Source organism: Aptenodytes patagonicus, chromosome 3, assembly GCF_965638725.1.
Source record: "Aptenodytes patagonicus chromosome 3, bAptPat1.pri.cur, whole genome shotgun sequence".
Classification (NCBI taxonomy): Eukaryota; Metazoa; Chordata; class Aves; order Sphenisciformes; family Spheniscidae; genus Aptenodytes; species Aptenodytes patagonicus.
The window spans coordinates 26,029,655-26,045,136 of record NC_134951.1 but is presented as its reverse complement, the minus strand read 5'-3'; the positions used below and the strand labels follow the sequence as shown (position 1 = coordinate 26,045,136).

The 15,482-nt window shown below is 36.7% G+C and overlaps 1 protein-coding gene across 1 annotated transcript in view; it reads left to right on the top strand.

Annotated features, from left to right (window-relative positions):
* The window catches only part of CSMD1 (CUB and Sushi multiple domains 1), a 1,284,461-nt gene that overhangs the window by 1,060,912 nt on the left and 208,067 nt on the right, over nt 1-15,482 (top strand). The window contains exons 28-30 of the mRNA XM_076332906.1: nt 2,563-2,701; nt 8,914-9,101; nt 11,400-11,594. Of these exons, the coding sequence (XP_076189021.1) occupies nt 2,563-2,701; nt 8,914-9,101; nt 11,400-11,594 (522 nt within the window). The remainder of the gene's footprint in view (nt 1-2,562; nt 2,702-8,913; nt 9,102-11,399; nt 11,595-15,482) is intronic.

The following is a 15,482-nucleotide window of genomic DNA, read 5'->3' as shown; positions in this document are numbered from 1 at the left end:
TATTCTATTCTTTAAACTTCATACAAGTTTAAAATTGACAAAGTCTAATAGAAATAATTAAATGGAAGAGGTGATTTGGATAAAAAAAAAATTCTCGTTGAAATGGTCTCGTTAGAATGATCTCCTATGTAATAATTTAGTTACATAAACTGCGGTCCATGATTTATTCTGAAAATTTTCTGAATTTTCTTATAGATTAAATACCCATCCTGTGCAATCCTAGGAAGCTAAATATATCTTTTCTGAAGCAGGGTGCTAGTTGGGAAAGGTAGATGCAGAGAAGGGGGTCCAAGTGACAATACTGTTGGAAGAAATGAGATTATTTCCATAACACTAAGAGAGGGTGGGAGATCTTTCTTTGAAACAAGTTTTGATTCTTGGTTCCATAGTCCTGTATAGCATAAAGGTTTCTCTGAGGTTCTGGTCAGTAAACTAATAGGCTTAGAAGTCTTGCTGAAATGTATTTTAAGATCATCAGTGTAGCTCTTCTGAGATTAGAGTTAATCAACATCTGTGAAACATTATCTGCTAGGTATAGTAATTTTTAAAATCTTTATGATTTTGTTGCCTATTGATTTATAATTAAATGAAGACTTATTTTTAATGGTCCCCAAAACCAGATACAATATGTTTTAATAGCACTGGAATAAGCATAATGTTTTCTCTTTCTACAAGCCATTTTGGAGAGGCTTTTTCCAAAACAGTAAATCCCCAAACAACTGCAGTCCCCTCTTTCCTCAAGTGTTCATAGATACCTCAAAAATACTGGGAAGGCTTCAGGATAATGCAGGATGGTGTCTCTAACTCCATGTTATCTAGCAGAATTGGAGCAGCATATAATCTGAACATTGTCTTCTGGATACTTTGTGAGCTATGTATAAATAACAGTATGAAAACGTTTACTAAACATACTGGGATTATTCACAAATTAAAAATATTTAAATAAAAATAAAAAAATAAAAGACATCTGATGCCTAAAGTTCTAGAAGAGTCATACTCTTTCTGTAAATAACAATTATTTATCACTCCATATTTCTTTACAGTCTAGTAAAAAAAAACCCAAACAAAAACCACAAAAGAAAGAAGGAAATAAAGACGAAAGAGAGAGTACCTTTGGGCAAAAACTATATACATATTGTTATTCTTCCATATATTCAAGGTGAATTTGAAGGGGAAAGCAGATTAAAGTAATCTTTACTGTAGACATGACAATATTAGAAAACTTAAGGGTTCTTTAAAGCCATTATATGTCATTTTAAAAACTACCATAAAGTCCTTGTTTCAGTACACTGACTTATAAATGAAAAATGATTTACATTTAATAACTGTACTACTCAGTACTCTGAACATTGTGCGACTTCCGTTCCTGATTATTTAATGTTTTCTGCTCTATTTATACTTTATAACTTTGATCATGGTTATCTCAGGCTGAATCATCAGCACACGTAAGGAACATGTGAAACATTTCCTGGAACTGTTATTTGTTAATAAAACCAAAAAGAAATAAAAATTAAAGAAAAAAAACCCACAAAAAACCCACACCCTGGACCAAAAATAATGACTGAAATACCAAAACTACAGACACAAAAAAAACAGATACAGAAAAATACTAAATGTTTAAATAAATATACAAATAAAAAAATAATTGAGGGGAAAAAAAAAGTTTAGTTTGTTTTCATAAATACCACAAAGGGAATGTCTTCATTAATATTTTCATTTGGATTAGGAGCATGGTTTCCAAGTAAATTTTCTTGTTCACACTTTAGTTCACGGTTTTGAATTTTCTTGGAGCTTTTCAATGAAACTAAAGTACAAGATGTGTTCTATGAGTGCATCTGATGTACTCCAACCACTACTGAGCATTCAGTCTATTAGACCAGACTAGAAATGGCTTGTAAAAATCCTTCTTTAAAATGTTTAATGTAGACTCCAAATCCTTAGTACCAACTGGTTTACATTACAGATATGTTCCTATCAGTCTGTGTGACTTGGTAATGTAGATGCAGCCCAAGACTACTGCAGTTTTTAATTAGATTCCTATGTGATTATCATCTTTGGAAGTTGAATTCCTTATCTGTTTAAAAGTAATATTCAATTTATGGTGACTAAATGAATATATTTGATTTTTCATTTGGGTTATACCTTTACTGAGTGAATCAAACTGTTTTGTGTTACATCTATGGTCAAAAGAAACTGCATCCTGAATCCTGCTATTGAGCTTTCCCAGTTGTTAATGTACTTCCAGTACATAAGAAATACTTCAGCTTGATAGGGATGGGATTAAGTAACAGCAAAAATTCACAGGAGTTCCTATTTAACTTCATATTTTTATTCCTTTAGAAAGAGCTTTTCTTGTGCTTCTTTTGAATATGAACAGAGCTCACTTATTCTAAGGAAAATACAAAAATGTTTGCTAGCTGGAAGTGGGAAAGCTCTGGGTTTTTTTTAAGTTATTATTCTTTTTGGTCAATGTAGAAGTCAATTTACTCCTATTTAACAGCTAATATATGCTTATGAATTTAACATGTGACCATATTCCTATTTCTTTTTACATTGTGACAGCTGCATGTGGAGGAAACCTGACAGGCCCAGCAGGAGTTATTTTATCACCTAACTATCCCCAGCCTTATCCTCCTGGGAAAGAATGTGACTGGAGAATAAAAGTAAACCCTGACTTTGTCATTGCCTTGATATTCAAAAGGTATCATTTCTATATGAATGCCTCTGTTTAACAGGATTTTAAATGTCACATGTAAAAATGGCATCATTTATCACTTCTTAAAGCTTCTAATTATATTCTCTGCCTAAGTCCTGGAGCATACATCTAATATGTGCTAAATCTTTGCTTCCAAATAACATAAAAGAAAATAATATAGTTATATGGCACTTTTGATATTGAATATATTCCTGAGCAACAAAACTTTCTGTGACCTATGAAATAAAAATATTTGAAAAACAATGTCAATTTGTAGAAATGCTTGATTTACATTGTTGTACCTTATAGTAGAGACTTGAACTGTAGTGGAAACTCTGTAACCTGGTTCTTAAAGGTTTTTACAAATACAGGTTAAATACACCTTGCTTGGAGTGCATAGATCAGAAAAAAAAAAAATTGGTCTACTTAGTCAAGAGATAAAGATGTCTAGATAATGTGGTCTCATAAGAAGTCACCCAAGAGGGCCCCAAGAAAGCTGGGTAATATTCAAGGATCACCTCCTTCAACCTCAGGAGCAATGCATCCCAACAAAGAGGAAGTCAGGCAAAAACGCCAGGAGGCCTGCATGGATGAACAAGGAGCTCCTGGACAAACTCAAACACAAAAACGAAGCCTACAGAGAGTAGAAGCAAGGACAGGTAGCCTGGGAGGAATACAGAGAAATTGTCTGAGCAGCCAGGGATCAGGTTAGGAAAGCTAAAGCCCTGCTAGAAGTAAATCTGGCCAGGGACATCAAGGGCAACGAGAAGATTCTATAGGTACGTTGGGGATAAAAGGAAGACAGGGGAAAATGTGTGTCCTCTCCAGAAGGAAACAGGAGACCTGGTTACCTGGGATATGGAGAAGGTGGAGGTACTCAATGACATTTTTGCCTTGGTCTTCACCGCCAAGTGCTCGAGCCTCAGCGCCCAAGCCGCAGAAGGCAAAGGCGGGGACTGGGAGAATGAAGAGCCACCCACTGTGGGAGAACATCAGGTTTGAGACCATCTAAGGCATCTGAAGGTGCACAAGTCCATGGGACCCGATGAGATCCATCCGCGAGTCCTGAAGGAACTGGCAGATGAAATTGCTAAGCCGTGGCAGTCTGGTGAAGTTCCCACGGACTGGAAAAGGGGAAACATAACCCCCATTTTTAAAAAGGGAAAAAAGGAAGACCCGGGGACCTCCAGGCCAGTCAGTCTCACCTCTGTGCCTGGGAAGATCATGGAACAGATCCTCCTGGAAGCTATGCTAAGGCACATGGAGGACAGGGAGGTGATTTGAGACAGCCAGCATGGCTTCACCAAGGGCAAGTCCTGCCTGACTAACGTCGTGGCCTTCTATGATGGAGTGACTACATCAGTGGACATGGGAAGGGCTATGGATGTCGTCTGTCTGGACCTCTGTAAGGCCTTTGACACGGTCCCCCCCAACATCCTTCTCTCTAAACTGGAGAGGTATGGATTTGATGGGTGGACTGTCTGGTGGGCGAGGAATTGGTTATATGGTCGCATCCAGAGGGTAGTGGTCAATGGCTCAATGTCCAGATGGAGATTGGTGACAAGCGGTGTCCTGCAGGGGTCCGTCTTGGGACCGGTACTGTTTAATGTCTTCATCAATGACACAGACAGTGGGATCGAGTGCACCCTCAGCAAGTTTGCAGATGACACCAAGCAGAGTGGTGTGGTTGACATGCCAGAGGGACCTGGACAAGCTGGAGAAGTGGGCCCATGTGAACCTCATGAAGTTTAACAAGGCCAAGTGCAAGGTCCTTGCACCTGGGTGGGGGCAACCCCTGGTATCAATACAGGCTGGGGGATGAAGGGATTGAGAGCAGCCCTGCCGAGAAGGACTTGGGGGTGCTGGTGGATGAAAAGCTGGACATGAGCCAGCAATGTGCACTCGCAGCCCAGAAGGCCAACCGTATCCTGGGCTGCATCCAAAGAAGCGTGGCAGCAGGACGAGGGAGGTGATTCTGCCCCTCTACTCTGCTCTGGTGAGGGAAGTGATAGATGCCCCATCCCTGGAAACATTCAAGGTCAGGTTGGACAGGGCTCTGAGCAACCTGATCTAGTTGAAGATGTCCCTGTTCATTGCAGGGGGCCTGGACTAGATGACCATTAAAGGTCCCTTCCAACCCAAACTATTCTATGATTCTATTCTATAATTTAAAAAAAGTTTTATTTATTCAATGTTCCATCCTCAACCTATATTTCTTGCATAGTTTTTTAACACAAATTGAAGTTCAGGGATATACTCATATTCATGTGTTCAATTTATCATTTCTATTTGAATCAGGCCTATATAATCATCTTGCCTGCAATATCTATGAATGCAAATGCAATTGTTTTTCTTTTTTTTTTATTCTCTGTCCTAAGTATGATTTTTAAGCTAAGAATGGTAGCATTGCTGTTGACTTCAGTGGGATAGTGATCATTTCTGATTCTTTTAGGAAGAGATGGTGACATGTTCAGAATTTTGTTGTGTGATATTTGTAACCCTTTTTTGAAAAAAAAAAACAACAAACAAAAAAAACCACCAAAGCAAAAGAAAACGTTTCCGTTGTTGACTGATTGCAATGTGTTTTCTAATAAAATATTGATACACAAGATATTAAAGAGTCATAGCCTAAGGTGATTGAAATTATATAATCAAGAATGTGATAATTCTGTTCTTCAAGTATTTGATCAAATAGCATTAAGAGATGACTAGTTCTCCACTAATTACACTCTTAAAATGTCACATGGTATGGTAAGCAGCATATTTCTGTGGACTGCCTAAATAATCAGCTCAAATGCTCCATTTCAAGTAAGATGAAAGAAACGTGTAGTTACTCAGTATTCAGGTTTGTTTGTGAATTCTATTTTAAGGAATACAAGTATAAGCAATATAATGGAATTTGCAGTTTATGCTATACTTCCAGTACATTTCATAAATAATTGCAGTCCAGTAATACACACAAGTCTTTCCTAAATTTGACAGTGTGTGCTAGAAGTTCTTAAATTGTCCAGACAGAAGTGTTCCTTAGAAACCTGAAAGAAATGGTTATGCCATAGCTTCCCAGGTTTTTGATACCACCTTTTACAAAACTATCTGATGTTGGAGAATATTCTTGAAAACTCATCCATCTTCTGACTGATGGCAATATAGGGCCTTTTAAGGTGTAGATTATGGGGTTGTTCATCTTGTAAATATTTTTAGAAAACGGGGGGAAAAAAAAGGAAAATTGGAATATCAATTAAGGAGGGGAAAACTGACACTATTATCTGTATACATATGGGTGTCAAACAGACAAAATGGAAAACTTTGACTACTTTTCTTTTTTAATAAATACTGTATTTTTAGTATAAATAGACCATAAGAGTAATATGGATTCATATTTAATGAAAAAGTGTGCAAATAGATGCTGGTAACTTTGTAATAGAGAAGTAAATTGAGATAGTTTTACAAATATATTTAATGTTAGAACACAAATAACTTAATGCAGTATCAACGCCCCCCCCCCCGATTTATAAGAAATGTCAGTGCTGAAATACCTCCATCTCTGCAATCCTTTCAATAACTTCTTTGATTTTTAGAATAGAATAGACTATTTCAGTTGGAAGGGACCTACAACGATCATCTAGTCCAACTGCCTGACCACTTCAGGGCTGACCAAAAGTTAAAGCACATTATTAAGGGCATGGTCCAAATGTCTCTTAAACACTGACAGGCTTGGGGCATCGACCACCTCTCTAGAAAGCCTGTTCCAGTGTTTGACCACCCTCTCTGTAAAGAAATTCTTCCTAATGTCCAGTCTAAACCACCCCTGGAGCAGCTGTGAACTATTCCCACATGTCCTGTCACTGGATACCAGGGAGAAGAGATCAGCACCTCCCTCTCCACTTCCCCTCCTCAGAAAGCTGTAGAGAACAATGAGTTCGCCCCTCAGCCTCCTTTTCTCCACACTAGACAGACCCAAGGTCCTTAGCTGCTCCTCATAGGACATTCCTTCCAGCCCTTTCACCAGCTTTGTTACTCTCCTCTGGACGCATTCAAGGACCTTCACAGCCTTCTTAAATTGTGGGGCTCAGAACTGCACACAGTACTCCAGGTGAGGCCGCACCATTAATGATTGCCCAATGATCCAATCTATCTAGATCCCTCTGCAAGGCCTCCTGTCCCTCAAGAGAGTCAACAGTACCTCCCAGTTTGGCATCATCAGCAAACTTGCTAATGGTGCATTCAACTCCTGCATCCAGGTCATTGATAAATATATTGAACAGAACTGGCCCTAGACCTGAACCCTGAGGAACACCGCTGGTGACTGGTTGCCAGCCAGATGTAACCTCATCCACTGCAACCCTTTGAGCTCTGCCATTCAGCCAGTTCTTCACCCAGCACATCGTGAACCCGCTCAGGCCACAGTTGGACAACTTGTCCAGAAGGATGCTGTGAGGGACAGTATCAAAAGCTTTAACTAAAATCCAGAAAAACTACATCCACTGCCTTCCCTTCATCCACTAAGTGGGTGACATTATCACAGAAAGATATCAAACTAGTTAAACAGGATTCTCCCTTTGTGAACCCATGTCAGCTGTGCCTGATTACATTATTATTTAAATGTTTTTCAATAGTATCCAGTATAATCTTCTCCATAATTTTTTCCAGGAACTGAGGTTAGACTAACAGGTCTGTAGTTCCCTGGGACTTCCCTCACGCCTTTTTTGTAGATTAGAATAATATTGGCTAGCTTCCAGTCAGCATGGACCTCCCCAGACTCCCAAGACCTTTGGTAGATTATTGAGAGGGGTAATGTTTCTTTGACATCTGCAAAATCTACTTTCTTAATGTACCATTTTTTGTTCATTTTATCTAAAATTTTTCATTCTTAGGCAGTATGCTACAGCTAAGACATGTACTATTCTCAAGGAACTGGCTTTGAGAAGGCAGCAGTGTCTGCATAGGATGAGAATGTGGGCTGAGAATAGAGAGATGGAATATATTTTGTCTAATGTGTGTTGGCTACAGAAAGATCGAAAATGATTGCCCTGTACTATTTGTTTTTCCTTGTTTTTGGTCTGTAGACTGCTATTTCTTTCAACTCTTCTAACTCTCAACTAAAAATTCTCTGTCTTAGCAAAAGTTTCAAAACATTTTTCTGGCTTCTCTTACCTCTTGAAAATAGGGCATAAAATATTATTCATTATAATGAAACCATTTCCATTTTACATTACTTAGGAAATTTTTTTCTGCTGATTTCTTAGCTAAAGATATTGTTCCTTTTTGTCTTACATGATCTGGAAAAGTTTGTGCCTAACAGTACTAACTGATGTAATAGAAAGAAAAAACAACTGACCAGCACACTTGCAAAAAAGCCAAATATTTATTTATTTTGTTTTACAAAGATAATTAGAAAGAAAAAAATCCACTCACTTGACTGAATCCTTGCCTGCTTTTTCTAATTTAGTTTTACTTTTCTTGTATTTTCTTCAGTGTTCCTAGTATATCCTTTTATCTAGCTCTGTATAAATTTCTCATATAAATGCCTGTGTTTTTATCTTTATGTTGTCTCAGAACTCATCTCAATTAAATTCCTCTGAAACATATTCCATTCATATGATCTTCATAATTGCTTTGTATAAACATATAAATGTCATTAAATATGGCATAGCATAGATGGTTTAGTGAGAATAATAATTCACTTTATCATAATTCTCTGACGTAATTTGGGTATGAACAAAGGCAAGTTCCTGGATAGCGGTCTGTCCATTTGAAAGCATCTTGTTCCTAAAATGGTGAATTTATGTTTGTAATGGGTGGATTTAATGTCATCCAATTTAGCCAACTAAGAGCTGGACTTTTAATTTAAGCTAGTTGTCCGTATCATTCCTGTGGTCACTGGTAAGAGGCAGCCTTTCTGCAGCAGGTTATTCATTCCATCTTGAGAGAGGTGTTTAAGATAGGTGGGAGGATATGCTTCTTTTTCATTGACCGTAGGCAGTGCCTGCATGATGGCCTGATAGTAGATCTTTTGGAAAGCTGAAGGTGTTCAAATCAATGGTAGAGAGAACTCCATTGAAAGTTACTAAATTTTCACTGTGAATCATATTTTAAAAGACTTTTATTTCTGGAGAAGAAAATGTGTTAGGCAAATGTGATTGGCAGCCACAGTAACAGTAGCGTTTAACTCATGAAAAAGAAATGGAGACTTAATTATGTTTTTCCTTTATTTTCAGTTTCAATATGGAACCCAGTTATGATTTTCTACATATTTATGAAGGGGAAGATTCCAACAGTCCTCTAATTGGCAGTTTTCAAGGCTCACAGGCTCCCGAAAGAATAGAGAGCAGTGGTAACAGTCTGTTTCTGGCTTTTCGCAGTGATGCTTCTGTTGGAATGTCAGGATTTGCCATTGACTATAAAGGTACTGTTCTCACCATAATCTGTGGAAACATAAAGGGAAAGAAATGTTATTTAGTATTTATTGAGACTCAGATCTGTTTGCTTCTAGATGTGCTCACACTGAACTGCCAAATACCTCTTTGTATTGATGTAGGTTTTAAAAATTAGTTTTGGTAAATGTGTGGAGGAACACAGAAATCCTCTTTCCTGAAATCTCTTTCACATTACTTACGCATATTTTCATCCTCCAGAAAAAAAAGTAGAGATAGGAGATGCACATCAAAAGTAGCATTTGGAAAAGAGTTGTAGAATAAGGGAATTGTCTTACCCAATTAGAATACATGACTGCTGCTACTTCCTCGCTGATACATACCAATACCTTTTCCTTTCCTCTTTGTTGTTGAATCTACGAATATATTTTGAATAACTACTGCAGGACAATATTTGCATTTTTTGGGGGGTACCTATTACTAGCCAGAGAATGGGTTACGCTGACTGTTTATTAAAGACACACACTCACTTTAAATGCTGGTTTCTTTTCTGGTCACAGGTGCTGTCTCTGGCTTGATTGTCATCTCTGTTGAGATTTATCAAGCTGTTTTTCATCAACAGAGGTGCTGCCTCAGCTTCTTATTCTTGGCAATGGAAGCAAACAACATTAATGTACATGTCAAAAATGAAGGAACAAAAATATCTAAAGAATATAGAAATACCATACCAATGAAAGAGAGGGATGTTAGAAAGAACAATTAATTAATTTTTATATTTAGTCTTCATCTTTCATCCGGTATCATGCATTATTCTCTGTGTTAGCAAGGCTTTTTTTCCCAAAGTAATTGTCATATTGTCATAGATGAAATCTTAGTCTGTTTGTTCCTATCTAAACTTGAAACAAAGTATAAATAAAATGGGAAAACAATTTGTTCCAGGAAATCTTATTGGCCTGCAAGGAAAGAAAATGACAAGTTGAGCAGAAGGAGATAAAGAGATAGAGATGCCCATTGAAAATGTGCATACACATTTTTGCTCTGTGTGTATTTTCTGTTCCCAGCATAGTTTGTGTGCTTCTATGCAACTGGAAGTTAAATGAAATAATAAGAAAATAAAGATATAACATATAAGAGCAGAACAGTATATTTTTAAAAGTTATTATATTCAATGGGTAGTACGTTTGTGCTTAATAATTCAATATTTTTATCAAGTACATTATTTAATATTTTATATAAAATTTACTACTTTACAATTCTGATTATGGACATCCAGTTTTGCTTTCTGATAATATTCTTTGAGTATTTCATTAAAATACATACTTTATTAACATTTAGTAAGGGAAGGAGGCATGCTGTAAACTTTGACTATGAATTTGACTCTGGAATTTTTTAATAAAAAAACCTTTGCCTCCTGTAATGAAATTTATTTGTATTAGGTGTGTCCTTCCTTCCTAAAGGGTTCACATATTTAGCAAAATATTATTTATAGAAGAAATATTAGACAATATTTTCATAGGTTTTAAAGGGACTGAGTTGTGTTTAAGCCTTTTATAGGAAGAAGGATTGCATAGTTATCAACAGCCTAGTAATACTAATAGTTTGTTTTCATTTATTTAGTTATAAAGAATGTTCTACGCCTAAATCCTTCCTATTTGAAGATCATCTCAATCATATTCTTGAAACAAAGTCATTTCTCATATGAATTATTTCTCCCATCCCTTTTCTTTGTATTTTAACTTGCCAAAGATGATGAATGAAATCCCAGTCTTGTTAAAATCAATGTCTATACTCACATTGACTTAAAGATTTTGTACTTATTAGCTCATGCCAGAAAATAACTGTTGTGCTTATTTTGTTAGTCTTCAAGCTCCAGTTATTATTAGATCTTCTTAAATATGAAGCTTAAAGGAACAATACATGTTTAATGTTTAAATTATTCCATGGTATGGCAGCTAGAAGTTATTGAGTACTGAGCATGATACTTGGTTAAAAAACATAATAGTGTTAAGTGGTGAATTCTAGAAATGGTAGTTTTTCTTCTACATTACTAAACTTCATTGGAGTCATTCAGCTTTTGGAGAGTTCTACTAACAAAAGGTAGGAAGAAAATGCTGTTGTTTAGATCCTCTCAGTATAATTTCCTTGGCCAGATAACCAATCTAATACAAACATCCATGATCTTGTAGTAAGCATACAGAAACAAGAAAAATATTTTAATAAGCTGCTGAAAAATGTAAACTGACTGGAAAAAAACACTGATAATTGTTCAATTTTATTTTATTATTTTTAATTGAAAGTGTATAGAGATTTACTTTAATTCATTTTAACAGAAAAGCCACGGGAAGCTTGTTTTGATCCTGGAAACATCATGAATGGGACAAGAATTGGAACAGACTTTAAGCTTGGTTCAACTATTACTTACCAGTGTGATTCTGGATATAAGATTATCGATCCTTCAACTATAACATGTGTAATTGGTGCAGATGGAAAGCCAGCATGGAACAGAGCATTGCCATCTTGTAACGGTATGTACTGTTTTCTTACCATTTCCCTTGTCTGCCCAGTGAATTCAGAGTTTCTAAGTCCCTGAGGCTATTTATACTATTTCCACGCATATAGCTTGTATTAAAAAAAAGCAGAAGTTAAAAAATAAAAATTATGATGATATGAGTTTTGGACCATAGCTTAGTCATTAATGTATTGTTTTAACTATTTAAAAATATATTTAAGTTCTGAAATCAACACATATTTTTATGTTCATAATAATGGTTACCATGTAATATGTAAGTTTCCATGGTTTCCCCTTTACATCAATTTTAGTGGAAGGCTTTGTAATCTGTATGAGAATCCATATAAAATAGACTAAATACTAATTATGAAGGCCTATCCATTGTTTCTTTTTATCCTCTTTGTATTGTCTGTTGCCAATTTATTGTTTCTTAGACTGCAAGTAGGGGCAGTCCCTTCAACAAAATGGAGCTGCAATATATGACTGATTTATAATAATAGGGATTTATCTGTGCTTCCACATAGTCTCAAGATGTATTATTTTCAGGTATTACCTTCCTAGTGATAGTAATTTAGAACTGCCTTTTAAAAAGATGTAGTAACTTAGACTATGCATATACTATTTGAATTGTGCTCAGAGCAAGGACTGGGGACTGGAAATAGGTTAAGTTGTTAGACTTAAGTTGTTAGACTATGATTTTGGTCCAGACCTTATAGCACTCTTTAAAATTTCTTAGTCACAGTGCAGGAGTAAGCATGGGACAGAGGCTGTTCCCAGTAGGCCACCCACATATGATTCTGAAAGTGAGAGTAGTAGTACTAGTACTATTCCAGGTGTTTTCTGTGGCCAGTCATGCTGTTGATCTCAAGGCCAAAGAACAGGTTCTTGTGTTTATTGTCCAGTGCAGCCATAGCCTAAGTCTCTGTCTTTAATCCTAAAGAAAAAGGCACGGGAAGCCAATGCAGTGGGTTGCTGATTATCCGTAGTGCTTAATTGCTACTTCTCTCCATGACTTCAGCTATGAAAACACCATTCTACTAGACTTCAGTACAAGTCTCACATTATTTCAGGCACTTTCGATTGTAATCCCTGCCCTGACGCACACACACAAACACACAAAATAAGAATCACAGAATCGTAGAATCATTTAGGTTGGAAAAGACCCTTAAGGTCATCAATTCCAACCATTAACCTAACACTGCCAAGTCCATCACTAAGCCATGTCCCTAAGCACCACATCTACACATCTTTTAAACACCTCCAGGGATGGGGACTGAACCACTTCCCTGGGCAGCCTGTTCCAATGCTTGATAACCCTTTCAGTGAAGAAATTTTTCCTAATATCCAATCTAAACCTCCCCTGGCACAGAGGCCATTTCCTCTCGTCCTATCACTTGTTAGTTGGGTGAAGAGACTGAGACCCACCTCACTACAACCTCCCTTCAGGTAGTTGTAGAGAGCGGTAAGGTCTCCCTTGAGCCTTCTTTCCTCCAGACTAAACAACCCCAGTTCCCTCAGCCGCTCCTCATAAGACTTGTGCTCTAGACCCTTCACCAGCTTCGTTGCCCTTCCTTGGACACACTCCAGCATCTCAATGTCTTTCTTGTAGTGAGGGGTCCAAAACTGAACACGGTATTCAAAGCGTGATCTCACCAGTGCAAATATATGCCTATACATACGCACACACAATATATATATATTTATACACACACACACACACACACGTATATATCGTTTAAACTCATCTTTTCAGAGGTGGGCAGAATATCTACAGAATTATAGATTATGCCAATTTAAGGAAAGGTATGGAGATTGTAGAACCACTGTAAAGAAAACCAGTAATTTACCAATGAAACAGAGAACCCAGAATAATGCAAAAATATTCAATATTTATTTTCAAGCCTTTCAGATTAGAGCAACGGGTCAATAGCTGCATGCGAAACAGATTTGCCCACAAAAAATGAAATTACCCTAGACACATTTTTATTATTTATAATATTATTGTTATACACCTATCATTATTATATATATTTTTGTACACACCTATTATTATTACTATTATTGTTGTTTGTCATTGTTGTTGTTGTTATTATTATTCGTTTGAATCACAGTAAAAGATAAAGTAGCAACTTGTGTAGATTTTAATACCTGCAAGTTTGATCCTGAGAGCACAGACAGGTCTTAATTGCCCTGACCAGCTTCAGCTGGGATCTCCATTTGCAACCCCTGCCCAAAGGCCCAGGAGATCTATTTAAACTCAGCCCTGGGCCTTCGCTCCCTGCCTGAATTATGTTATATGTACTTGTTTAAAGTTCTGTTTCTGACCCTGCCTCCTGGACAGTCCTCAAACCTACACTGTAATTAGCTTATTTCCTGGAAGGACCCCTGTACTTCAGCATCACTGAAGTTGGAAGGGACCTCCAGAGATCACCTACTCCAACATCCTTGCTCAAGAAGGGTCACCTAGAACAGATTGCCCAGAACTGTGTCCAGTCAGGTTTTGAATATCTCAATGGATGGAGACTCCACAACCTTTCTGGGCAACCTGTGCCAATGTTTTACTACCCTCACAGTAGAAAAGTGTTTTCTTGTGGTAGGATTGTACGTCATGTGTTTTAATTCGTGATCATTGCATCTTGTTCTGTGAGTGGACACTACTAAGAAGAGTCTGGCTCCTGCCTCTTCTTCATTTCCTCCCATCAAGTATTTATACATATTGGTAAGATCCCCTCGAGCCTTCTATTTCCTAGGCTAAATAGTCCCAGGTCTCTCAATGTCAGTTCATGTGAAGGATGTGCCAGTCTATTAGTCATCTTCATGGCTCTTCTCTGAACTCACTCCACTAAGTCCATGTATTTCTTGAACTGGGGAGCCCAGAACTGGACACAGCACTCCAGATGTAGCCTCACCAGTGCTGAGTAGAGGGGAAGGATCGCCTCCCTTGATGTTTTGGCAAATGATCTTCCTAACACTTAGCTCAAGAAGCTGATGGCCACCTTTGCTGTAAGGGCACATTGCTGGCTCTTGTTGAGCTTGTTGACCACCATCAACCAAAAAAGAGGAATTAGGATGGATGTTTTTGTCTCAGGGGTTGTTGATTTAATAACTTTGTTTTTTTAAAAAATTGTAAAGAAAAATAGCAGGTGTTTTTTCCCTCCATATGGTGAATATTTAGAGCACATGGAACAGCAGGATGAATTGTTTTACTTATAAAGAGTGCAGAATGCAGTTTTTGCTGTGACATTGCAATAGCTTAGCTTTAATACCTTATGAAAGTACCCTTATAGAACAATTATATTTTGTATTATTTAAGAAGCTGTTATAAAACACTGAATAGTGTAGAAAAAGAAAAAGGACCTGTGGTTCTCCTTGCAAACTGATATACTTCTCATCCTATTTTTTTGGCTGTGTCTTTGACACAAAATTAAAATTTAAATTTAAAAAAGAACATTTATTTTCTTAATTTTTTAAAGCAGAATCAACATCCTATTTCCTAAGAAATAATTTGCTATTAAAATAATATCTATTATTATAACACTTTATAAAATATGAAATAAAAAATTAGGGGATATGTTCTTTTGAATCCTCTATTTTTTACACTCAGAAATAAAGGCCTGGAACAGACAGACCGACCTCCTAAAACAATACCTTTATTTTAACAAAACAGACATCAATATCTCATACTGAGTTCATCTTAAGGATCATCTAATAGATAATTTAAAATCTACAATTTTACAGGAGATTATTTTTCAACATAAATAATTTAGTACTTTATTGACAATAACATAAGTAATTTTCTTTTGACTTGTTAAAATTGTTCTATAACTATACAACACATGATGAAACAAGGGATAGAGGATAAATTAGTTAGACGTAGCTCTGAGATGTCATTTGATTTTCTGCC